The 27645-nt window shown below is 41.5% G+C and overlaps 1 protein-coding gene across 2 annotated transcripts in view; it reads right to left on the reverse strand.

The window, feature by feature from the left end:
- Nucleotides 1-4061: 4061 nt before the first annotated feature.
- The window catches only part of LOC120788958 (exostosin-1), a 225365-nt gene continuing 201781 nt past the window's right edge, over nt 4062-27645 (reverse strand). For both annotated transcript variants that reach the window (XM_040125286.1, XM_040125285.1), the window contains 6 exons: nt 27081-27199; nt 26511-26606; nt 17827-17916; nt 9413-9573; nt 7810-7981; nt 4062-4691 (listed from right to left, as the gene is read on the reverse strand). In XM_040125286.1, the coding sequence (XP_039981220.1) occupies nt 4506-4691; nt 7810-7981; nt 9413-9573; nt 17827-17916; nt 26511-26606; nt 27081-27199 (824 nt within the window). In that variant the 3' untranslated portion in view covers nt 4062-4505. The remainder of the gene's footprint in view (nt 4692-7809; nt 7982-9412; nt 9574-17826; nt 17917-26510; nt 26607-27080; nt 27200-27645) is intronic.

The raw sequence follows: 27645 nt of genomic DNA on the forward strand, positions 1-27645 counted from the left end.
CCCACCTTTCACAGTACCAGTCATTTGTTCAAATACTTACAACCTCGCATTTTCCTCCCATCTTCACAAGAATACTGGTGTTCACTGATGTTACTGTAGTGCTCCAAAACCTTACAAGGAGGGGGTTCAGGGTTGGTGGCGATTTAATAGTGGAGGCCATGGTTTATGCTGTCTCCTAACAGCAGTCTGCGTTTTTAAAAAAAAAAAAACATGACTACTTACCATCTCATTTTAGCTTAAACGTGCCCACGTCACAAGTTTTAAAAATGCTTTCAAACCGAGACGCTGCAGAGTGACCAACAGCAGTAGTTGTGGTAGTTTTACTTCTACTCTTGGTGAAATGAATGCTGAAGAAGACTGAGACGAGGATCAAGTCCTTGAATAAAAAAGTGACCGCAGACGGAATTTGCTAACTCAAAACTGCGTCCTGGATCAGGAGATGCTCATACTGTACGGCTAGTTTTTGTAGCATGTGTTGAAAAACAGAGGAGACACTTTCCACACAGGTGACACACAAGACCATAAAACTAGTTGAGTTAGACATAAGAGCGCGTGTCTGCATTGAGCCGTAGATTCATTTCATAAGAGCGCTGCAAGGATTACGTAACTTGTGGGCCAACCCAGAATTTAGCTGCAGCGTGGTTTTCCTCGACAAAAAGCCCTTCGAAGGTGTGAGGACCCGGCCAAAACTCAAAACTGGTCCTCACAAAGATAGAAGTAGAAGTACAAATAGACACGCGCGCACACACACGCACGTAGACGCACGCGCACACAGTATTTTACAGACTGCAGGGACCATAATAATGCATCATAAGAGCAAAAGGAGAATTCCCTAAAGCAAACTGAAATGAAAGCCATTGTAGCTCACACTAAATCATCTGTTGGCTCTGGTAGTTTGCCAGACTGTAGAAAAACAGGGCATAGAGGGAGAAAAGACTCTCATGTTTAATGGAAAAAAGGCCCATTCTGGTCTGATACTTTGAATGGTATCACTTTATTTTGACAGGTCACTCTTAAATCTCAACAATGGATGTGCTGATATTCAACGAGCTGGGCGTCAGTAGAAATACTGTCAACATAAATCCATTGATTTCACTGGGATTTATTTCCAGGCTTTCCCGTCATCTTAGCTGAGTGATATTTAAACTCACTCACCTGCTTTGTCCCTCTTCTGTAAATGTGGTCTCTGCCCCCTCTCCCCATCCACCACCAGTATCAAGGCCCCGGCTATTGTCTGGTTTCACCCCGATTAAACTGATCTAATCAACGCAAAATGAACATAGAAATCGCTGTTAAATAAAACATCTACAAGTCTTGCTCACTCAGTGCTACAACAATAAAAACCAGTAAGCTAGAAGAAAGCCGTTCCGCGTGCAACAAAAGAAATCTGATGAGAAATGTATGCATTCGTTTACAGCTGTATACTGTAGACCGCAGGGCAAAACCGCATGTTTGATCACTCTGGATGCGCTTAAGAAGCAAAAACAAGCTAGAAGCAACAAAACGTCTTTAGACACTTGGTCTCTCGTTTTGTGCGGCTTATGAAGGCATCCACGAAGTATTGTACCTCCAAAACAGATGTTTCACTAGCAGTTATAAAAAAAACCCTCTTTTATACAACATTATTTCTATTCTTTGTCATGATTTGTTATTAAAAGATCATGCGACTTTTTGTAAAACACGGGATACCTGTGCAGCTGTACACATGACATGTCTGTAGTTTTGATGCCAGTGTTTGGTTTTGTGTAAAGGAAGTCAGCATCCCTCGGTGTGTTAATTCTCATGATTTGAAGACACGTGTCGCATCACCGATGAAGAGATCCTGGTTATCGTTTGTGAGATATAAGAGGGAACGAGGGAGAAAACTGGAAAAGAAAAGAGGGGGTTGGATGAAATATTGGTAGACAGGGAAAACTAGAAAATGAGATCAAGTGATTATAATTATAATTATATATATATATATATATATTTATTATTATAAATAATTATGGTCTTTGAGAGGAGGGAGGAGAAGAAATGTGAGAGGCAAAAAAAAAAAAAAAAAAAATCAATAGATCAAGATAGATGAAGGGAAAGACAAATGAAGAGTGACAGAGGTGATGAGGAAAGATGGGTTGACTGGCTCCTTTATGGTCATAAAGTCCTGTACATGAAAAGGCTGCGTGTTTTTGTGTCGTGTATAATTTACCGTATGTTTATGGATTCCACTCATCATGGTTGGAATTCGATTTCATTTTTTCTCCAGGTAAACCGACCGAACCGCGTGAACTTTTTCTTTTCAACTTTGAGGCCAGCACTACACTACACCAGGCAGACTGTGGGTTGTTCGTCCGCAGTTTCATCATTTTGGTGTGAGCCACCGATCAAAGACCAGACATACAGTAGTCAAGACAGTCGTCAGAGGATATATCAAGTGAAGGGAGACCGTAAACATTTCTAAGAATATATTATCCTATGTTGATTAGAATAAAACTGAACAAGACACATGCAGCAGTTGTTCAGCTTGTGCTTGACATTTACGATTTTCCAATCCATGATTTTCCCACCGATGTAAACCTGTGGTGCTGCCTGATTTAAGACTTGTTCAACACAAAGGTCAGGACAGCACAACAGAAGACTCTGCGTCCTGCACGTGACGCACACAACACCGTTTCTGTCACACGCCGTCCCGCAAGTATCTCCTGTGACCAAAAAAAACCCACACTCACCCATCATCGCACGGACCGTCCTGGGTTCGGGTTCACTGCAGCACATCCTCCAGCTGGGCTGTATGTTCAGTTTGTTTAAAAACAAAAACAAACAAAAACTACGCAGGTCTACCCCATAAGACTGTGCGTCAGTACTCTGCCAACAGCAGGTGATTTCAGGTGAATAGTCCGTTGCTAGTAGCAACCACTACTGACGCATTTCTGTAGCAGTCAAACCGACACTAGCCAAGTTTTTATCCCAAATGCAGTGCAGATTTTAACCAAAGTTTCCATCCACTACTGTTACATGAATATTAGGAGCTGGCTCATCGAGACAGGCAGTGGGCAGGTGTTTTTTTTCTTTAAGTAAATTGAAAACGTGAGTGAATACAGGTGGGCGGAAACGCACATATTGTTACATCCACCATTTTGTCAGCTCTGTGAGCGAGTAAATATTGACAGAAATCTCTTCTTTGCTCCTCAGATGCCCTTGTTACAGCGTTATCTGTAGGGACAGTCTGACGGTTGGGCTTCACTTTTGTGAATCCAGTTTCCTTGTTATTGTGCTAATTAATTTTTAAAAATACCTTTGGTCTAATTCTTGTTTATGGAATCTCATTGGGTTTTTTTGGGGGGATTTGTAGTCACTATCATAGAATTTGCTGTCCAGTACAATTTCCTTCAGTGAGGACTTCAAAAGCTGACTCCCGTCTTCATCCGCGTTCAGTTCGCTGCATCGCCGTGCACCTACATGCACAGCGAGGGCAGAGGAGCCAGCGTTTACGCGAAGGGATCAATACGGCGAGACAAAAATGCCACTGATTTGATTCTTTGATCCTTAAATGAAAAAAACAACAACAAAGCAAACCCGAGATCAGAAAAAAAACAGAACAAGGTGAAGTAGAAATTCCACCTGGAATCAGGAGAAGTCAGGAAGGATAGAATTTTGTTAAAAGAAAAAAAAAAAAAACAGAGCTGAGACCCGGACTCTTGCCTTGTAACATAACTTTATTTTATTTTTTATTTGCTTCATACAGACAGGAATTGCTGCAGAAAATTTACAACAGTATGCAAGAGGCATATATTGCCATCGTCTCTGGGTGTTTTGGGGTAGCAGCTGTCATTCGGCCCGTCTCCGAAACTACAGTTTGTCCCTTTTATCCACCACCCAGACGTGTGTCTGTACCGTACACACACAACCCCGAGCAGTGCTTCCTTTGACTTTAGACTTTATGAATACAACCTATAACTCATATATCTCTTTAAACTTTTTGCCAACATTATACTGCATACTCCTCTACTGCCAACTGGCTGATGTCCACAATAAACATATCTCTTAGATTTAAAAAAAAAAAAAAAAAAAAAATTGGAACACGTTACATTTTTCAGGTCCTTTTAACAGCTGTCTTTTTCAAACCATGCAACACATACTGTATGTCTGTGGTCAGGACTGCCTCGAACGTGTCCAGGTCGTTGTTGCATGTGTATCCATGCATTCGTATTTACGAGTACTGCCACAGGTGGCGGGTATGCACAGTTAACCACTGATATCGACCACGCCTTCACAATCAGTGGGGTTTTTTCAATAGAAATGCGCAGTTAAATGCCTTATGCTTACCTCGGTGCTTTATCGTTTTTATGTCCAGTGCATGTGTGAGTTCTCCTTTATAGTCTCACAAGTGTTCGCATTCGGCGTGTATATTCTTGCCATCACCTCTCAAACAGGAAACAGAAGAACACACACACATACACGCACACCTCGCTGCCTCACTTACTTCCTCTCTCTCGGTCAGCGATTTGGCATGTATCCTTGTGCAATCACAGCCTCTCGATGTCCCTGTATTTCTTCCTCAGGATGGAAACCTGGTCCCTGAACAACACGGGGTCCAGCCTCATCTGGGAGTGCACCAGGGGCATGATGCCGAGCCAGTGGCTGAAGGCGTTCATGCAGGTCTGCCGCTGGGTGAAGTGGTCGGGGTCGGCCCACCGAGAAGCCTTGGAGCCCTTGGTTTAAAGAAACAGCGATGGAAATCATGGAGAGGGAGAGGATGGATGTATTAGAGCAAAGTGAGGAAAGCAGTGAGCACAGCTCTGTAGCAGGTAACGATGTCATAGCAAGGGGATGCTGACAACAATCCTTTTCCTAATGGCTAACACAGCAGACAGCCAGAACAGGCTTGCGGTAATCAATCGAAATAGCTCCCAGAGCTTCTTTCTGTCTTCTCTGTACTCGGTCTTTAAATCCACCCCGGCATTTTGTTCTCTGTATTGTACATCATGTCCTTTAATGAAGAGTTACTAAAGTGGGGGAAAAAAACAAAAAAAAAACAAAACAGAAAAAAATACTGAGTAACAAGCTCAAACTGCTTGTTAACTGTCAGTTACGAAGGGCTGCTTTGATGTGATGCATCTGAACCCGGCTTTCTTTTTCCTCTCTGTAATTAGTTCCTAGAGCTGTGTCTTCTCGTAGCTGATGTCGAGATGTTTAAATCATGACTGCCGCTTGTCTCCGATTGTAGCATCAAACTTTAAGTACTTTGATTGTCCGTACCCCACATAAAGACTTACACGTCGACGTATTGCCTATGACATTCTGTGTGCCTACTTATTAGCCACTGACAGGGCGGGGGAATTTTCAGCCTCCCAGACGGTGCAGGAGAGGTGCCCCTTCTGATGGTGAAGCTCCACCTTATCATGGACACCCCGTCAGGACGCGGACGGGAAGTTTTGCTCACAGTAAAAACCCATTTCTCACTATTTGTTTTCACCACCTAGTCCGCCAGAGGATCCAGGTTCATCATGCTGACAGAGCTGGTTGACTGGACCAGCTGGTTCACTCGGTGGGAATCCCCTGAGTGGTTGTTGACACGCCAGCAAAGAGCAGCGAAAAACAGTCCGACTGGTAGAAAACACACAAACTAGGTCTCTCTCACATATTGTCAGGAAGTACTGCTGAACTCACGCTGTCCGTCAGTCAGTATGTTGGTCCGGGTAAACTCACGCCGCGAGCACAGCCATGGGACACATTACGAGTTTTGCAGGGCAAAACAGGCTGCAACTGACTGAAAATTGCGTAACTGGTTTTAAGGTTTTGCATGTTTCATGTCACACCCGTTTTTAGCACAGGACGACATTGAGTCCTTGGTGCGACTTTTACGACCAACCTGCCTTGTTGTACTGACATTTGGCTCAACACAATAAGTCAGTTTTAGAAGACTAGACCGGTGGCCTTTAAATGTAGTGTTTTATCTAGTATAACATCGGGGGATCCATCTGCATCGTTATAAGCTTGTCCCTGAGTCTGGAAGGGTCTCGTGATGTTGAAAGAGAAGTTTCAAAAGCATTATCCAGCATTATCTGAGCGGGAGTACAGCTATGGTTCCAATATGTCATTGGGATAACAGGCATCTCTGCTGCTTCTGGAACCGTGCATGTGTTGTTCTTCCCCCGCAATAGTTGAAGCATTTTGAAGCCTCCTGAAAAGCTACTGGACGACTAGCATCACCTGGCCATCTGAGACGGACAACGGCGGCGGAAGGGATGAGGGCTGGGCACCGTTTGGCTGCGGGCAGATCAATTGGAGAGAGGGGTGTATGAGGTGGAGCAACCGCCTTTGATAACCTGTGGCACGGGGGTGTGGAACTGGAGCAGATTCATCCTGATGCTTAGGAAGGTAGTGGGGTGGGTTTAGGTGGAATAATGAAAAAAAATCAAGTCAAAGAAATGGTTTTTCAGTTTTAATGAAACATCTCTTCTCTTCTCTAAATAAAAAAAAAAAAAGGGCTCTCTAAAATATCAGTCACGACTTCTGTTACCTCATCAAAACTTTATTTCACTGGTCAAAGTTTCCCAAAAGATGTCCGCTTCTTCCACCTCCTCCATGTTAAATGCATATCTGCTATTGCTTGAAGCAAAGTAACAAATCAGGGGTGAGAGAGGGGGAGGAAGGAAAAGAGAGACGCTCAAAAAAAAAAAGAAAAAAAAGAAAGAAAGCGCGAGGGAAGGAGGGAGTAAATCTTGGTTTGCCATCCTGCCTTCACAATTAAGACATTAATCACTGAGTCCATACTGCTGAGTCATCGTCCTGCCTGTGGTGAGGCCATCAATCAGAACCTGACATAGTGCTGGCCACACAAAGCATGTGCGCACACACACACACGCGCACATACACGCGCACACACACACACACACACACACACACACACACACAAAAACACACCAAACATGCTCATATAGGGATCTTCCAAAGAGAAGGTCAGGGCTGCATGTAGCCTAAAGCTTCTCCACCGCCGTTTATAAAACACAAGGAGAAGTGAACCTCTCTTCATCTCCTTTTCCATTTATAAGAAGGGAGTCAGGGAATTAATCTATTTTCTCTAAAACATATTGGCCTTTCCAGTCTCTTTAAACCAATGTCAAACGCTCCGGAAGGTGAAGCAAAAAAGAAGCAACACTCTGATAATTCTGTCTGTACCTCGTGCTCTCTCCTAGCTCAGGCACCAGGACCCCGGTGACGCGCAATCCTGCCGGTGGTCCTCGCACCGCTTCACCGATCGGCGGCCGGTGGCAGGAATGAACCAGGAAAATGTAACAGTGCGCCATCAAAATGCGGGGGAGAAGAAGATTTTTCTAGCTGGCAATCGTTGATGCAAAAGATACACGCTCCAAACTGTTCGAAAAAGTCCGCTTTGCAAATATTTCATGAGGAAGGAACGCACTTCAACAGGCTTGTCAGACCTCGGGGGGAATGTTGCATTCTGTTAATAAAACACTGATCTCCCCAGGGGACCTTATAAGAGAAGGATCGACGGGGGACTTGCGAGCCATTTATCGCATAATTGCCACCGCAGCCACTACGTGTAAGCAAAAGTTATAATCAAAGAGCAAAATGCACAGAGCGTTAATGACTAATTGTATCATGCAGTGTCTAAGAAGAAACTGATGGATAGTCTGACTACGGCTGACTTTTTTTTTTTGCCTTTAACCCCCACCCCTCTTTTAGGAGAGATTTCTTAAGTGAAACATTCAGTTAGCTCGTAGCTTGATCAGCCCCTTGTGCCGCACCGTGACCGCAAACAAACAGTCTCAGTTACAAACACGGCCATGCGCGAGACAACCCCACCTGGGTCATCATGGTTTCCTTGTACTGCTTCTTCTGTGTGACTTTGATTGGCGGTTGCTTGGTAACGGCCGAAACCAGGAAGTTCATCAGGATGTCCTCGCAATTCGCCATGCCGTCCACCATGGTCAGCAGGCTGGCCGGGACGAGGTGGGTGAACAGGTAGTGGTAGTACCTGACGTGCACACACGTAGGGGAAGAAAGACAGATGAGGATATTTGATTCTGTTCTGCTCTGTATGGTCGCTGTGTTGCACCCTCGGCAGCGTGGGAGCACTAGATCACTGTCAACTCTGCTACCTCCTCGCCAAGGTCTGCCGTCCCTCACACACTCTGCTCACCTACCACCTTTCCTTCTCAGTCTCTGACTCATTTTTTTCCGCCTTGCGTTGGCATTTGAGAATTCTAAGCAACAAAAGGACTAAAGAGTTGCACTGAGCGTCCTAACAATAGAACAATGAGAGAGCTGTTCGTCTGCATGACAAGATGCTTCAAATCCCTTCAGAGAGCAACACTCTTCTCCGCTCCGCTTAATACTTTGGTTTTTTTTCCTTTCAGTCCTAGCTTTGTGTTTTTTGACATTCATTTTATGAGATAACAGAGAGGAGGAGAAAGATCATATTATCTAATTTCCTGTTCTATTACCTCGGTAAAAAAATAAAATGTGAGTGGTGGGAGATGACTTTTAATGTGGTTTGTATCCTGTGGAGAAGAAATAATAACTTCTTTGAAGTTGGAGCAGATCAACCCGACAACTTATTCAGACTAAACTGCACCAAAAAGGGACTTGACTTCATTATAAAGTTTGGCACATCATCAATTTAGATCAAATACATTCTTATTTTACATTTTCATTTAACTGCGTTTCATGCCTACTGAAACACACCATCCAGTTTTATAGTGAGCTGAAAATCACAAAAGCACGTTTATCGTATAGTAGTCAACAGACTAAATACAGCCATAGTGCTGCAGTTTCAGAAAATGACGTTGGAACCAGAACGGCATTCAGCAGAGCGCAGACCTCCGCCAAGGCCAATGTCAGACAATATACACCAGACGTCAGAGAAAAAAAAAAAAAAAAATTCAATTTCATAGTAAATGATCCGGATCCGCCACTAAATTTAATGGGTTCTTCCCTGGCCCATGCCCCATCCCTCCCCGAAGTGCGGTGCAATTTGGTTCAGTGGCTTTTGTGTAATCCTGTTGACGCATAAACAAACAAACAGACACTGGTGAAAACATGACCTCCTTGACGGAGGTAATGAGTGAAAGGCAGATCTTTCGTGCCAGCTAGAAAATATTAGCGAGGACGAGATGAAATGGGACAGAATTTATAATAAGTGTTAAGAGTAAAGTATTGCTATGTAGGTTAAAAATATTTAAATGCATCTTTAAATGTAAGGCATGGAATCAGATTTTATGCATTCTGTAGGTTCGCCTGACTTCACTGCATCCACAGGAAGTCGTTCTGAGTTCCTTACATTGTAATTCCCACATTCTCATTGTTGATCATTTGAACGTATTTAAAAATGAAAAGCAATTTTCTGTGACCAGTGAAGCAACTGCAGTTCTTCGCTGATCGGCAGGAGATCGTGTGGCTTCTGTACCTGTGGTAGAAAGCTGCCCCTGTAAGGACCATGGAGTAGTCGTTGGTCCACTTGGAGGTGTAGCCCCAGCGGGATTTGGAACTGTCCCAGTAGTGGCTCCGTGCCGGATAACCTACGATACGCTCCGGAAAACTTTGCCATACGGTGAAGGCAAAATCCACCTGGGGTAGCAGGAAGGAGAGAAAGAGGGCAGAGAAGAGAAGGGAAGAGGAGGTCGTTTGGAAAAATAAAAAAGATGATTTACAGGAGTAAATAGAGATAATAGGTGACAAAAAGAAAGAAAAATGGAGAAAAGGAAGAGGAGAAGATATAGTTAGGAAGGAGGAAGGGGGAAGAGGAAAGGCGACGAGAGAAAAAACGCAAAGTAAGGTAAAGAGGTTATCTAGCTAGTTTATTCAAAATATAGAGGAACTCATCGGAATTTAAACAGGCTTTAGAAGAGGCAAACAACCAAAAACAGCTTATTCAGAATGGCTACCAAATGGCATTTAGCCTGCCGAGCCAGCGAGGACATCTTCTAAACAACGCCCTCCCTGCCTCCTCACAGCCTAACCAAGAGCATTTCAACATTTTGAGCATTTTCCTCCCGACTGAAAAGTCCCCATCAATTCACATTCACAAGTATCTACAAAAACAGTTTCTCTTGAAACTGTTTAAAGCAAGAGCTTTAAAATTGGCTGACCTCTAATTTCTACTAATTTCCTCAGGCTTGATCAGGTGAGGTTTATTTTTTATTTAGTCTTATTCGTGTCGTCTCTAGACCAGGGCTTGTGAAACATTTTGACCGCATATTAGAATCTATCAACAACAGTTCTCAGAAATCAGTTTAGTATAAAAGCCTTCCAATGAAAATGGCAGATTATAGCCTTTATTGTAAGGGAGCTGCAGGAAGTGTTGAGTTACAGAGGTCTGGGATCAAGCCAGGTTAAAATATATTCAGTGTTGGTTCAAGTAAATTTTTTGGACATACAAAAAAATTCTACCACCGTGGTCAAATTCAGTGTTAAATAAAGTTGTCCATCATTTATTCTGCACAAATCTGACACTGAAGTTTGTCTGTTTTTTTAAATTACATGTAGCTGTAGCTTTCCAAGTAAAGCTAACTTTAAAAAATAAATAAATTTAAGGCCTTTTCCAATACTGTAACTTAACAAACCTGTAACTTAAGGTGTAGCCATTGTTACAGGCCTCTGCTTTTGGTCCCACCGGGATTCCTGAACCTAAATTTCGGCATTGCTCGAGAAGCGGTAAATCTGAGTTTCAGGGACTCTCCCCGGAAAGAAATACAACAGCTTATTTCAAATTCTTCAAATTCTGAATTGCCACCAATCCCAATGCTTCAAAAATGTTTGATTCTCTAATGCATCAATGTGCCGAGAGGGTGGTCATCACCTACGGAGCTGCACATCCTTCTAGCAGGTACCAGAATGGACCATGTCTCTCTTGCTCTGTATCCCTCTAAGGTTCCCCACATCCCCATAAAGAAGACATGTCTCGTGGAGCTCTGCGGAGCGCCCGGTGACCTTGAAGAAACTGGAGCTCCCCGAGAAGGACCCTCTTTTGAATTCCAAAAACACCACTGAGACGTAGGGGCAGACACACCAGAGATTAAGGGGATCAGCACACAGTGAAATACTTGGTAATACACACTCATGCGCACACACCATCTCAGGAGCCGAGGGGGAAAATTAATTACCAGAATGGCAGAGGTAGAGGGAAGAGTCGGGGAGGGAAGAGTCGGGGAGGGAAGCGCCGAAAGTGGATGTTCTTTAGCGATACCTCGCGGCTTCTGTCATGAATCGCACGAGCAATTACTGTAGAGCGCCGGCACTAAGCCGAGAGAAAGGTTGGAGCTGCCATTCTCAGTGTAACCCCTGAAGAACGGATGTGTCAGCTCTGGGTATGCAGTGTGTGCGCGTGTGCGTGCCTGCACACGTGTTTATATGTAAAAATGTGTCAGATGTCTCCACAGAAAGGATTAACGATATCATGCAAATATAATTGTGCCGTCAGAGCTAAGAAGGATCCTTATAATGTGAAGTGGATGTGTGTGTGTGTGTTTCTGTACGTGTGCGTGCGTGTGTGTAATACATCCTAATAGGTTCTACAAGGCCAAAATTGATCCAAGGAGCAGAGGGTAAATCCAGCAATAGATCTGTTGCAAATCTCTCCCGACATTTGGATTTAGCATGTCCAACGTAACGAGATGAAAAGGAGTTAATTCATATTTTCGAGCCCTTGTTCTCCGTCACTATGTGATCTTTTCCAATGTGTTTTGAAAAGTCGTGTTTTCTGTCCTTCTGCTTTGCTCCCCCTGGAGTGATGCCACTGCAGTGCTTTCGCTACCCACCTCCATCTGATTTCAAGGTGATAAAGTGAGGAAAATGTGTCTTAAACTGAGTTTGCGTCCAGCAGGTCTGGAGTGCTGCGGCTTTGATGAAGTTTTACCAACAGCCTCAGTGGGATCCAAGACGGCCAGCTGGGGCGCGAGCTCTACAGTGCGGTTACAAGCGGCTATCGCAGGGTTGTCATCTGCAACATCTTTTGAATTATAGCTCTCCTCACCAGGTACTCTCGGTGGTGCGTCATTATGTCTTGTCTGGATGGCTCTTAAAGCGTTTTTCTCGCTTTTTCTTGGTTTTTCTCTAACACTTAAATAGAATACTCTGTCCTTTCAAACTGCCAGTCTCCCAAAATTACGTGGTGTCAACTTTCCCCACAGTTTCTTTCATTTATTGCTCACGGCTCCTTTTATGAAAGTTTTAAATACTGTGTTGGCATTCTATGCTACACCACAAGACCATGGTCTACTACCACGCCCCAGAACCTCCAAACAGGTCACACTAAATACTACCAACATGCACATTTTGTGCGTGGCATACATGTTTAGGATTAGAATTTAGGTTGCGTCTACTTGAATGTGAAGGTTAATCGACGCATACATCGAAGTTTCCCGTGGCTCATCAGGAGGCTAAGGGGGTAAACACCTCACAACCACGGTTACATATATATATATATACATATATATATATATACATATGCATATATACATATACATATATATATATATATACATATATATACATATACATATACATATATATACACATATATTTATACATATACACACATACATACATATATACATATATATATATATGTATGTTGTAAAAGCATTTTTTGGTCCCCAATCCGACTTGGAGCTTGGTTTAAAAAAAAAAAAGTATGGGCCCAAATGATGGTCAAATGGGTTGCAATTAAATTTTTTGATTTTGTGTGTGTGTGTGAGACTTAAGTGTCACACACAGTGTTGGAACTTTGAGCGTCACACACAGTTTTCTGCTTTGAATTTGTACTCAGATGTTCACAAAAGAAAGTCATTTGTCTTTGAGTCTTTGTGTAACCATTTGTGCTCATATTCTATTTAGTTTATTTTTAATGTTTTTGTACACATACAAATATTTTCCATACATTCACAAACTGAAATGTATCAAAATGTATCATGCTTTCTTTTCTTTTTTTTCTTTTTTTTTAACAGAGGGTGATATACAACCGCTGCTTTGCAATTGTGACTCAACACCATTTCACAAAATCTCTCTTCTCTAATACTGGACGCTTGAAATGTTGACGAAAGGAGTGAAAACTCTATTTTTTAGGGAAATTGTCATAGTAAGACACTGTGGCTTAAAGTATTGGAAAATGTCAGCTTTAAATTAAAATAAAGCAGGTAGGTAAAAAAAAAAAAAAAGGCAATTTAAATAATGTTATGTTCTTCTATTGAAAACCCTGCATGCTGATTTTAATTATAATTGCTTTAAAAATAGCTGAAACCCAGTGACTACATAGTCATGCCTTTAAATGAGAAGACGATCACAATTCAGCTATTTGCTGCTGGAACACTATTTCCATATCCACCATATTGAAAATGTCTTCGAAAGGGCATAGCGCTGCCGCATGCTTGGCTGCCCAATGAGGGGCGAAAGCTTTGTCGGGCTCTTTCAGTCGTATTCCCCCTCTCTAATCTCTCTTCATGGAATAACCATACATTTAATGAGCTGAAACAATGTAATTATGAAATTGGCACAGCCATTCTTCCACTGAGGTATTAGAATATGAAAAGCCCTAATAAAAGTGTAATGGGCTGTCTTGCACATTTTCACTCACTTGACATATTTCATCTCTTTTCAATAAATCCCCTCACCATGTTAAAAAGGGCAATTAGGGGAACGGGGTAGTGAGCACGGCAAAGAGTCACTTCACTTCCTCTTTATGATTCCTCTCTGTCTCTCTGACATCTTCTTCTTCTTCTTCTTCTTGCTCTGGTTTTTGAAAAAACAAGCCGTGTGCCCATAAAAGTTTAGCTGTAGAGACTCGCTCGCATTGCGGTGCCACAAATTGTAACTGGGATCCCCCCTTACCATCGCAAAGGTGAACCCTGCATTGCTCGGATCAATAAAACGTCTCAGAGTTTAAAGCTATATTGGATCTCGCGGGCTCATTGGGCCTCACAATCCATTACCACATGTTTTACTCACTGAAAATCTGCAGTGCTTGTATTGACTCTTAGAGTAGGCGCTCTAATTTAGCATCACACACGAGCTGTTCTTGATCATTAGAGTGTCGGCTGTTTAACACAGAGGGAACTTTTTCTAACAAATGTGTCAATACGGGCGACGTTATTTGCAAAATTTTTCGATATATTTGCGGGTCTCAAGTTGGGAGGGTAATGAGTCTTTTTAAATGTATAAACTTTATGAAAATACACTGAATGAAGATAAAAAAAATAATAGCTCTATTAGCTTGGTAGTGGTATGAGAATAAATGTTAAGACTTATCACCTGTAATATATTGACTATATTTTATAAGCAAAAACTGCTCAGAATATTGACTGAGGAGACCATAAATGAGACCATAAATAGAAAGACAATGTTTACTTTCTGAAGAACTTAACTTATAGATGATCTAACCTCAACTAACTCCGGAAGCCACTTTGACTGAGGCCGTTATTTTGGAACGACATTAAAGACTCTGTATGTTTTTTCTTTGACCATCATGTCCAAAGTGTAGCTGTTAACAGTTTCAAACATTCAATACTAATCTACAGGATACAGTATGAGTGGGTTTATATTTTGCATGTTTTTGGGCCAAGACAAGCTTTTATTCGGTTTTGCGATTGTACAAAGTGTCAGAACAACACCTTGATCACACAAAACTACTGACACACAGTAGAGCCTAAATTAAAAACAAAATGAAATCCTCTGAAATAAAAAAAACAACATACATCAGACCTCATGGACAAACATCGGATGCACGTGTGCATTTACCTTTAAATTTGTATCAACCCGGTAAATCAGTGTGCCTCTTCTTTTTTCATATTTCAGTGGTTTCAGAGAGCTCAACGAGGCAAACTTCTGACTCTGCTAACATGTTCAAGTATTGATTAAAAGAGGGGGAATAAAAACATTATTTCCTCTCTTTAGACAATTCACTGGTTTCTAATTTGTTCTAAAACAAGTGTCAGTGTAACAATCCACTGGGGCGTTTCAGATCCTCTCTCATAAGTAACGAGTGAGATTTTAATCAAAGAGGTACCCTGTGTTTTGACGGTGTAATGATACAGACACAGAGGTAATGGATCTCGTAGAAAAATCCTGACTCCGTGAAAGCACCTCGTTTTTCATTATACCCTTTTCAATCAGCCTGTCCACTCTCCCTTCCTCATCTCCTGTAGTCTTGAATTTCCTTTTGAGTTCTCTCCTTTTGTTTGCTTTTTTCTTCCCCTTTTCTTTTACCTTTCTTTTTTCCCCTGGTCACTTCTTTCCTCTCTTCTTTCGGTTTTCCTTTCACTTTCCCTTGCCTGCTTTTCCTTGTTTGATCCCTCCTACTTTTCCTGATATTTTCATATCCCTTTTTCTTTCACTTCTTTACCCTCTGTTCATTACTCTTCTCTCTGTTTTTCTTCTTTTCCCTACTCACTTTCTCTGCTTTTCCTGCCTTCTTTTCTTTTTCCTCTCCTTTCATGATCATGTTAAATTATGAGAATGTGATCTTAGCACGATCTATCCTAACAGCACACATTGCAGAGTAATTTAATTAAGACTGGGTTTCAAGGATCCTCGCTGCAGGGTAAATCACTGAGCCTCGACAGTAATGTCTGTAATCAGAACTCTTTGTTTTGTTTTCAGCCTGATGTCTAACTCTTGTGCTATGCTAGACTTTCTACTCATCCTATTTTTAATTTCATCTGATGCATGTGTAACAGTCCTTTAAAGGCAAAGCACATTTTGCACCTCTAGTTCAGTGGCCATTGCACCGTTTGGCAGATTGAGGCGATTCATTTATAATGAATGGTATTCATGACTCTACGTGGACTGACTGCCTCATTTCAGCAAGGATCAATACTGTGTTAAGACATCCCCACCTTTTGCCACTAGGTGACATAAAGCCATCCAGACTGGAGCTGGTTATAAAAACATTTCCAGAGGCCGGCTTTCACTGGCTGGAGACTTGCAAGAGTTTTAAGATCCCCTGTCCTCTTTCACAGTCATGTTGTGCAGTCAGCTGTTTCTAAGTGAATTTATTTAGGATTTTTGGTGAGCGTCTAAGCACTTGTTTTTTTTATCTAAACAAAGTAAATGGTAGAAATGTGTGCTACAGTACAAAAGGAATTTCTTTGGTTTTTGTCAAACTGCCGAGTCTGTGAAGATTCTGAGTTGTCCAGGTCACGGTATCCTGTAAGTGCTAGGCGACGGCAACTGGACCTGCTTGAGGTTCTTGAGGACGTTTCTCCTCTCATCCGAAAGGCTTCTAAAGGTAAATATCCTCTGGGGGGATCGGCGACACTTGTGAGTCGTTGAGGTCACACGAGCCGTTGACCCTCCCGGTCATCACGTGAGTCGTTAGGATCACATGTGTCAAGGTGTGGATGGGCGCCGACACCTTGAGGGTCGCCAGGGTGACAAGTGAGTCGTTGACCAACCCTGCCGTCATGTGAGTGGTCACACGAGTCCTGGTGTGGATGGGTGTTCGGCCGTCTGGGGAGTGAACTTAGAACTGCTCTGTAGGTGGCTGACAGCTGGTGTCTCAGACCAACTAATACTAAACAGAGGAGGTGGTCTGAGACACCAGCTGTCAGCCACCTAGGTGAACCAGCAAATTAGGCAAACCCTGAGCCGAAAACCTTGGTGTAATTTTTGATCACGACATGTGTTTTGAACCCAAGGTAAAGAAAATTGTTCAGTCGTGTTTTTATCATTTGAGAAATATTGCCAAGGGTTAGTCTTTTATTTCAGCCGCAGAACTGAAGAAGCTCAATCCACACTTTTATTTACTCCCGCTTCGACTACTGCAACTCCCTTCATACCTGTCTCACTCAAATCAATCCACCGCCTACAGTTAGTTCAAATTGCTGCAGCTCGACTCCTAACTCATTCCTACCAATCCTGTTTTAGCATTCTTTGAACTGGTCGCCTGTTTATTTTTGGACTGATTTTAAAAATTATTTTAATTACTCTTAAGGTCAGGCATGGGTTGGCCCCTCCCTATATTTCTGAACTTTTATCCCCCTATGAACCACTGTGCAGTCCTGACATCCTCTGGTAGCGAGTTGCTATCCATTCCAAGGTCGAGGATGAAAACCAAAGGAGACAGGGCCTCTGCTGTCAGGGCCCCTGGACTTTGGAACAAGGTGCCAGAATAGATCAGACTTGCGGAGTCAGTTCCCCGTTTTATTTCACTTCTTAAGACACATTTTTATAAAAAAAACTTTTATTGTGTGATGTTTATTTTCATCTAATTTTTATTTTACTTTGTTCATTTGATCTGTTTTATATTGACCGTTGTGAAGCAGTTTGTTACCTGTATTGAAAAGTGCTATACAAATAAAGTATAATTATTATCACTGTTATATTTGAAATAAGAGGCTGCTTTTGTCTACCTCTTGCCAGAAACAAGTACTCACTGTTTCAAAACTTACTATAAATGTATAGGTAAATAGGTAAACCTGCCACCATTATCATTTAAACTGCCTGCGTGTCATGCGAGAACAGAGCGCTTGATTGTCGTAGCAACGGTGTCAGTAAGGGAGGGCGGGGCTTAGCTAGCAGTCAATCATTTCAGTTTAAAAGAGAAAAATCTGGAAACTCAACAATTTGACATAGTAAAGGTGCATCTTTTCAGTCTGTTTCTAGGCAGGCAGCCATAGTTAATCGGTTTCTTTACTTGAGCTGTTCGGTGAGCAGTTCAGTAATTTAGGTGCTAACCGCAGATGTTTTATGATAGCGTTTTGGTGGCCTCGGGTCTTGGGAGTGAGGCCACTTCACCTCATTTTGCTGATAAAGCATCAGTGTCTCAGTTCACCGGTTCGTGAAACGTCAATGTCGTTCCAAACGGTTGGTAAGCTACCAGTGACTCACCTCATTGGTTGAGAGGACCGAGTCCTCATCCAGGCTGAGAACGGCATCAGTGAGGATGACGTCGTGGGGGAGAAAACGACTGCTCATCGTCTGGAGAGGGAGAGACAGTAAGAGGCGACGGAAATTATTGCCAGTAATTTATCAATACAATTAGCGTGAATCACATTTTCATGAAGTGATGGCAGTGGTAAAATTATAAAATCTTACTTAATCAGCCGTTCATTGGTGTCAAGAGTCATTTTAGGGGCAAAAGAAATCTTGTTTGTTTTAAGGGAAATATGCTTACTTCAATAAACATTTTAAAGTTCTACAGTTGGTACAGAGGTATGAAAAAATGTAGGCAAAATAAACAGCCAATGAGAAAATGTGTTTGTTTATTCCCTGCTGTGTGTATATCAATCAATGAGCTGACTTAATAGGTTTTGTGTGAGTCTTTATCAATTCACTGCCCAAAAGAAAAATGTAGTAGACCTTGATGCATTAGCCTAAAGAGGGCTGTTGATGATAATGACTTCTGATTGAATGTGAATAATTTACCTGTTTGTGTAGAAAAGGAAAAAAAAAAAAAAAAAAAAAGGACACGGATCATTGTCTGCATGGAAACAAAGTTCACCTAAGGTTTCAAACAACCAACTCCCTGAGAGCACACAAGCGGGGCCAAAACTGAAACAAGGGAAATAAGGTACGGTCACCTCATGCACACTCAGCAGACAAGCATGAGTTTCCTGTTTTGGTGTGATCTCTTCCTGGTTCTGGTGACTCAACCGATAAGATTATTTCTGCCATGTGAAATCTCTGCCATACACAGATACTTGTGTAGGTAAAACTCTAATCGTTTAACCCAATTTACTGTAAATATACATTTTCTGTCTTTCAATTCTGGTCAACTATTCCTTCAAAGATTTCATGTAATTTAAATGAAGCCACTTTAACTACTGTCATAAGTAGTGACGTTTAACTTGGATTCACTAACTGAAGCTAAGTAGACTGAATTTACACCCACGGGGGGTAATATTAAGAGGTTTATTTTCCAAAGTAACATCACAAATATCTGCAAGGTTAATGTCTGCTTCCATCTCAGCTTAATGAGCCAATGGGTGCTGAGTGCGAATTCATCAAGAAATTAAGCGTAACATTAAACAAATTTGATACGCAAATCCCCTAAATTCCTCCAATTATTTGAGAGTGCCACACACCGTAAAAACTACATTAAATCACTGCTTAAAGTAAAAACTCTTGGAAGAAAAATGTATTTTGTTTTGATGGGTGCCCCATAATCAGCAGGCAGCGTATTAGTTCAGTCAGGATGGTGTTCATAGTAGTGTAACAGTTTCTCAGCTTTCTTTTGAAAACCAACTTCACAGTGTAATTGGCTGTAATAAATTAGCCACATGCCTGATTATCAACTGCATTCATCCTGGACTAATGGTCTGAATGTCATGAATTTACAATATCAAGGATTCGCATGAGTAAGAAGAAACGTATACGCAATCACACACTTAATGCACATACACATTTTGTGAAGGGCCTGACCTGACTTCACTACTTTTCCCAGCATGCTTCAGGTCATCCTGCACTGACCTTGTCAAAGGTGTATTCATAAGAGCCCCATGTTGTCTGCCTCTGTTTGCTGTCAGGGTCACTATCATTCTTTCTTCTGTCTTGCTCTTTAATTCAAATTGAACTAGTCTTCACGAAGTACCTGTCAAGCTCAACTTTTGAATCCATGTAGATGAGAATGTTTCAGAATCATGGAAAGTGGGAACATCCACATTCCCAACGCAACTGGGCAAACAATCTTCTGATGAGGACTGGTCGGGAGCTCCAGAACAAGCGGGTAAGTGGCGCTTGAATTGAGATTGTTTTTTAAAAAACTCCCGTGTACTTTTTCATGTTGTTGTTTTGTCTTACATAATAAACCAAACATTTTTCTCAAGTCTTTTTGTTGTTCTGAATATTTTCTAATATTTTCTAACTATTGGATGGAGTCACCTCCATGTGGCCGCCATGTCTGCTCGACATCAGCCTGTCAAGCGCCGTCGCTGCCACCATGTTAGCATACCGAAGTTAGCATTGGCTTAAAGCACCGCTGGGCCTAAATACAACCTCACAGAGCTGTCAGCATGGCTGTCGATTCTTGTTTATTTTGACTTGTCAATCCCATCCATTTTGAAATTAAAACCATCCGTCCAGTGCAATATTTTTTCCCCTGGTTTTGATAGAGTAGTGATTCCCCATGATGGATTAAATGCTGTGTCAGATGCTTTTCAACTCGGATAAAAATTGATGAAAATATATTTTGGCTTGAAAATGATCAAACACAGTACAGACTTAAAATATCGCATTTTTGCACTTTCAGTTCAGTAGACGTCAGTTTTGCTACTGGCCTTCCAAACCTAATTTTGGCTGAACCCGTATGTCTGCCTGTACCTGCCTGAGTGGCCCCCCACCCCCAAACCCCTCCCTCCGGCTGGTCTCAATGCCTTTTCTGCCTCTGGACAGAGATTAGATTCCCACTGAGATCAGTGCCAGTTCAATGGTCTGAAGCTTATCTTTGTCACTCTCCCTCCACCCATTTCCTTTCTTTATGTTTGCTATGACTCCTGCTACGTCAAGGGGAGATATCTGGTTTGTCTTTAAGTTGCAGATATACCCAGATGTGTCTAAATTACACTTAAGAGCCAAAGCTCACGTGGCTTTCTGCAGGACCATCATAAACTATGAGCAGCCACTTTCTCTCTTGATGAATATTTCACCTGTCATTATGGGTGTGAGAAATGATATACTGGCACTTCAAAAAGGCTTTTTACTTTTCCAGTCTTTATATATCAGAGCAGGTTTTCATCCTCCAGACCAATTTTCTGGCGTCTGATTTAAAAAAGGTCATCTTGGTAATAATGCCTGGTTTATAATCTGTCACTGCAATGCCATTCAAATTCGTATACTTTAATTACCTAGATGTATATAAGTATAAAGACTTACATATACTTCCCGACACAGCTATATCTAAGAAGTGTGACAGTATTGGTAGGAATAACTCAGAATCAGCACTGTTGCCTTTTCAAATGAATTCAATATATTGTCTCGTCTCTTGGGAAACCGTGATTCATATACAGAACAATGTTGCTCGCACCAACCCCATTTCCAGCAGGAGGAGCCAGATCTTTTCAGCAAAATCATACGCTACCTGGCAGTCAGAGAAAGTTAGAGACTAGCTGGTGCTGGATAAAGCCTAAAGACAGCCTTTCCGTTCTATTAAAAAATGAAACAATAAACTAAAAGATATTTTGAGAAAAACAATTCTACTGTAAGTCGGCTGCCCTCACCTTGTGTTCAATCAGATTTCAACATCAGGTCCTACGTGACCTTTAAACTCCTCACTTTTATGCTCCTTCGGTATAATTTAAATGCATAGCTGAGGAGTCGGGATCAATGTTGAAGATTAACTTATCAATGTAAAATTCAGGGCGTGGGGGCAAGTCAGGGAATATTCAAAGGTGATTGATGAAGGTGAGATCTAGTCGACGTATCAGTGGGGAGTCCATGGATCATTCTATTGATAATATTGATGTTTGGGTTGTAAATGCTTAGCAAGCAGGCCCTTAGTTATAGCAGGGTCAAGCTATGAGGAACCCGATTCATCTCATCAACCAGTCAGTTATATTTTCTAGTTTCTTTCTGAATTGTTAAGAGTTTAAACTCCTCAAGATCCTATTTGTAAGATTTTTGTAGATTTATCATGGTTTTTGCTCTGGAAACTGGAGACAGATTCCTTGTATGCTTAAGCATATTAGCCAGCCAAGCCGTTTCGGATTCATGAATTCACGATGGTTAAGATTTTTAATAAGGCCTGGGAAAGAAAAAAAGCAGATATTTTGACACTGATTTCACCAGAAGACCAACCGCATCAGTCATTTGTTCAAATGCTTTGAACAACAACATATGTTCAAGTTTTCCTGACAAGTGATTGGGGTTGTGGTTCGGTATCATTTTATCAAATCTGAATCCAGTATAAAATCCACTCACTAATCTGAACCCTTCCGAATCCCTTATCAAATCTCACTAACTTTAGATTTCATCGTTTGCAAGTAACCTATAAATAACTTCAACTCCAAGATAAAGTTAATTAAGAGCCTAAATAATTTTCAAAACCTATAGCCCCAAAATGAAAACGAGGTGAGCAGCAGAAGACGTGAAATATTTATTTCTGATTGATACTGATTGTTCTGAAACACCAAAATAACAGCTGGGAAATACCAACTTTTAAACCTGAGTTCTCACAAACTAATGAATGAGAACTATGAGGTTAATTATCTCAAAATATTGATTTGATCTGCATAAAAAAATTGAACCGGGACTCTCCTGTGTCATAACATGCTGCGATCAGCTGACCATTCCTCTAGAGAAGAGTCCCCACTCCATTGAAGCACAAAAGCACAGTTCTGATATCGACGTTGGAGACCGCGGTTCCCTTACGGCCTCTTACCAACAGCCAACGTTGAGTTCTCTTCACTCGCCACAACATTTTCCTAACTTTAATCAAGTAGCCTATTTTCTCTTAATACAAGCAAGGACAAGCAACTAAAAACGACAACAACAACAAAAACAGAAAACAGTGGATACAGAGTACAAAGGTTCAGGAGAGAGAGGAGACAAAAGCTCGCAGACGGAACGCATACACTCAGCATCACAGAGTAGATACACTCGTAACCAGCAAATTACCGCTCCACTGAGGCAAATGACAAAGTTTCTGTGCGCGCGCGTTGTTATTATAGCGGCTACAAACACAGCGAGCAGCTTGGAAAGAAATACAAAGAAGAACATCTGTCTGGGCTGCACGACAATATACCACATGACTAATTATACGACCGTAGACGCTGCTGGGTACCGACACACACCAGACACACATACATATTGCCTCCGAGATGCGGTTTACTGCAGTTCTTGTATTTTACGGGTAAAAAAATTCACATGAAAACAAACAGAAGCTATTAGATGACAAAAGATCAAGATGAGAGAGAGAGAGAGAGAGAGAGGAGTATGTGATCAAGTGTATTTTTAGCATGAAGGGCGATTGTTTAAACTGATGTGAAAATGAGGAAAATGAGAGAAAATTTCCCCCCCCTTTTTGAAATATCACAACATCAACAGTTACGAGCTCACATACACCAAGCAGCCACAACATTAAAACCGGTAACTGGTTTTAATGATGTGGCCGATCGGTGTCTGCGAAGACAGAATATTACCCTTTATTTCTACAAATCAGAACAATCTCAACAAAGTCACAGGCTCGGCTTGACTCTGATAAGGGACAATCAAAACGCACTTGGCTTCAATCCCACCTTCAAGAGCCTATCTAAACCGAAAACAGCACTGCATTAGAAATAAATTAACACAGGAAAGATCATTATATAATACACTGTACAATGCTTCTACATCATTCTCTTCCTCCCCTGATCCAGCAGACTTGTCTCTCCATAGCAAGGAGGCTGGTTTGCATTGCTTCCATTCAAGGACTCAGTATATAGCTTTTTTTTTTTTTCACTGAGTAGTGGAATGTAACCAAGTGCAATCACTCTGGTATTTTTTTTGTCGGTACACGCCAGGTGGGGACCTCTAAATGTATCGAGTTTTACTTAGACCTATTGTGATAACTGCGTTGGTGCGACGTGCGTGCTTTCATAGTTGATAAACACAAATCTGCCGACTCGCATGTTGTATCATAGTAGTAGAAATAAAAACAGTCACAATACAAATCAATTAAAAACAAACGGTATTTAAATCAAAATGCAAAACTATCATTAACACTAACAGACACTAAATGTTGTGTAATAGCTTCAGTCCACAGGCAGCAGGAATCAAGCACCGACTCTGCTGTCTGACTCCGGTGCAGTAATGAGACTGGCGAGCCCGAAGCGGTCTCTTGGTCAGTCTTCGGTGTGCGGGCTGAGGGTCGGCATGTACAGGAAGTTCTGAGGGCAGCGGGTTCGTACGAGAGGCGGAATCAGCAGCAGCTGAGTTGAGTGTACGGATTTGTAAAAGGGAGGTGAGAGAAGGTGGAAGCTTTTGCCTGTGTCCAACTTTGAAGTGCAGCCATGCTATTATTTCCTGGAAGCAGTATGTACCAGAATAAAAACTCGATATGTATCAAACTTGCAAATGGATCAGTAAAAATGATTCGTTTCCTTCATTTTGGGCCAGCACTATTTTATTCAAGTACTGTTCATTATTGAGCTACTTGTACTTGAGTATTTCAAATCTACGTTACTTTATACTTTTCGACTTTTCTCACTACATTGCAGAGGGAAATATTGTACCTTTTACTCCACTATATTCATTTGACGTAACAGCTTTAGTTACTTTTCAGAGTAAGATTCGAAAAAAAAGACAAATAAAGGTGGTTTCGGGCCGTTTTGGCTTCTGTCCTTTTCAAAGAAGCTGTGTGGTTTTGGCTCCTTGGCACTTTTCAGCTGTTCCACAAAAGACACATTTCTCTTCTAAACTTCTCCCACAGTTTGATTTAAACGTGAACTGTCCAAAAACAATAAAAGAAACTCACATAAACTGGTTGAGGCCCAAAGAGGTAAAATGATCCGTTATTTCACAGATGAGAGAATTCACTATTGTTTCGACTGGGAGCGGCTGGTTTGCTAACACTGTCACATACGGTACTGGGGTGATCTGTACTAATTAACAGATTTGCCCTATTGCTTGTGCTTGAAAGGAAATCACCTTTTTTTTTTTAATCAAACAGCGAAGATCTGTCTAACTGCGGATATTCTGACTCGAAAATTAAATACAGGGTATATGATAAATGTGTCAGAAGCTCTGGGCTCCCACAAAGGTGTTTTCACTCATTTTAAATGATTTAACCTCTGCTCTGAATGATTTGGAGGGAAAAAAAGAGAGAAGGTGTCATTTTCTTCCACCCAAACATCCGCGACAAAACTGACAGAAGAGAGTCAGGGAGATGTCAGTCCAACACACACCCACACAGTCCAGTGGACGGGTTGAATCCGCCCAAATAACTGAAATCACCTGTGAGGGTATTCAGGGCCTTTAAAATCCATCCACTATACCTTTCAAAAAGCTTTGTATTTTCTGTACAGTATGCAGTAGATAATACTGATTCTGAAATACGTAGCATGAGTGAGAGTTTTTAAACTTTAACAGGACCTCAAAATTGTTTGAATCCCAAAATGTTTTGAGGAGGCCTCTAGAATTAGATAATATTAATAATATCCTGGGTCATGGTGCATGTTAGCGAACATCTTGGGAGGATACTTGGTTCAAAACGGCCGTTTGTCATTACATCAGCAAAGCATCAGCATTGGGATTTCATCAGTGTTCACAGGCTTCCAAAAACCAGCACCAGGACACTTGTAAGCAGACAACAGTGCCACTTGCTTCGAATTCTCAGGGATCTTATAAGAATGCAAAGTAAACGAAAGCCTTAAAATTCCACTGACAGTTTGAAAAGTTAGAACTAACTGATGCATTTCAGGCCTGATGACCCTTAATCAGGGTCTGCTCGTTTTTCTATGGGTTGTGATATAATAACACTTTACAAGGTTCAGAACATCTGGCATTCCCAACGGTATTGGCTTTCTCTGGAATCGTTTATCAGGAAGTAAGGCTTTAAACAGTGCAGAGTTCCTCCCTGAGGCTGCTGCAAAACTCTAAATGCACATCACAGGATCATTTTCACCTGATATGAGCTTGTCACTCTGGGGATGTTGGGGTTTTATCATTTAAGATATCGTGATTTCTCTTAAATTTGACTCTTGACTACAGGTACTGTAACACCCCCTTCATGAGCCTGGGTGTATTCATATTCAATACTTCAGTGCGGCTACATCTTATTGCCATGTGCAGTGTATCTGTATCGGAGAATTGTCTTTCGGTAGTTCTTTTGTTGTTTGGTAGATTTATCATCAGGCATAAGAAGCTAATACATAACCAACAAGACACACAATCTACATACATTTTGTTCCAGGTGTGATTGTGAACCCTACTGGAGAACAATCTTTTCCTTGTTTTTCATTAAAGAGTTGAAGGTTATCACTTTATTTTAAAATGAATACTTCCCTGGGCTGTACCACTCTTTTCCAAGTGTTCCTGGGATTTCTTGCCATAAAAGAAGTTTGATTTTAAAAACAGAACTGTGGATAATTAATCATCATATTGTGTTTCTCGTAATTTTCTGATAGTATTCTTTCACATTTTAAGATTATGATTATGTATATTGTTTGGACGTTCACTATCTCTGAGGCGGAGAAAAAACAAATTGCCAACCCCACACAATCACACTATCCTTTTCAACATATCCTCTTAGCGGTATTATGTGTGAGTGGTTATATAAGTCATAATGATATAAAGACTCAGAAATAAAACCATCATCCTAGAGCTAATCTGATGTTATTTTTGCTGGAGTGGCATGGAAAGGAAAATCCACTGCATACAGCCATTTGAGCATGTTGTTTCGGTGGTTTGAGGAATATTCCATGCTCTCCCAATTGAATGCGACACTAGAATTGGCGCTAATGCGCCAATAATAGTTCATCCGGTTCACTGCAGTATCATCAGTTTACAGGCATTCTGAAATCTAAGTCTTCATTGCTAATCCAATTAAGCATTTTTTAATTCTAATAACAGATGCAAAAGGCCAGAAGCTGCTTTATTACCTTGCTCTGTCCTTCAATGACAGTGAGAGGCACGCTGGTGGAGGGCCACTTGTTCCTAGGAGGTAAAGGCTTGTCGCAGTTCCACAAAACCACAAGCTGTATGAGAAAAGCACAGGAAGTCGGGAAATATTACAGAAGTATCAGCGCAAAGTAGAGTATAAACATCCTGTTGACTCCATCACAGGATTTGTTCTTCATCTGAAGAACACATCCCTTTTTTTACTAACAGAGGCACCCTGTTGTATCAGAAGAATGGCTGTACCCCCTCCTCAAATTTCTTTACCTGGAGGTACGCAGTTTTTCACAATAATGAAGAAAAAAGAAAAGAAAAAGACAGAGGGGGAAGGAAAAAGGAGGAAGGGAGGATGAATGGGAGAAGGAGAAGAAGCAGAAGCAGGACAAAAAACATGATAATAACTTAATAACAGTTTCTCTCATGAAATACTGACACCTCTTGATGTCGTTTAGACTTTGCTTTGTGTTTAATCGGTACTACTTAAGACCATTTTCCATGATTTTCCTTTGTTGCACAAGCGCCAAATCCCACTAAAGTATGGACTCACTTCCCACCTGTGCACAGAACTTGGACTTGGCTACCGCGATGATAAGCTTCACCACAGGGGAGATCTGGGACTGCAGAGGAGTTACCGTATGGATCACAGCTGTGAACTGCTGCGATGGACTCTTACCTGAAAACACACACGCACATGCACGCACACACACACACACACGCACACACACACACACACACACACACACACACACACACACACACAAGAAACAGTGGTCATGGGTAAACTGTATTTAGCTTTTTTCAAAACGCGGATTTGTGCAGATGCAGCTCTCCATAAAGCTCCATCACGGTTAACTGGACACAGAGTGCTCTGCGCAGCGCCCGTCGTCCATCTTTCTGACAGCACATATACCCCCGGTTCACATGACTGAACATGAGTAAACATGTCTAATCCAAGAGTGACCAGTTTCCTTTGAGTGTCTCTTTTAGTGAATGGTGAGTGGTGCTGATTTATTCCTGTAATGAGTATTTCTAATTTCTACGAAATCACAAATAAACCAGCCCTTTTTAGTTACTTTTTTTCTTTTTTTTTGCATTTTTACTGAGAAAAACAAATGAACC

This window comes from Xiphias gladius, chromosome 4 (genome assembly GCF_016859285.1).
Source record: "Xiphias gladius isolate SHS-SW01 ecotype Sanya breed wild chromosome 4, ASM1685928v1, whole genome shotgun sequence".
Lineage (NCBI taxonomy): Eukaryota > Metazoa > Chordata > Actinopteri > Istiophoriformes > Xiphiidae > Xiphias > Xiphias gladius.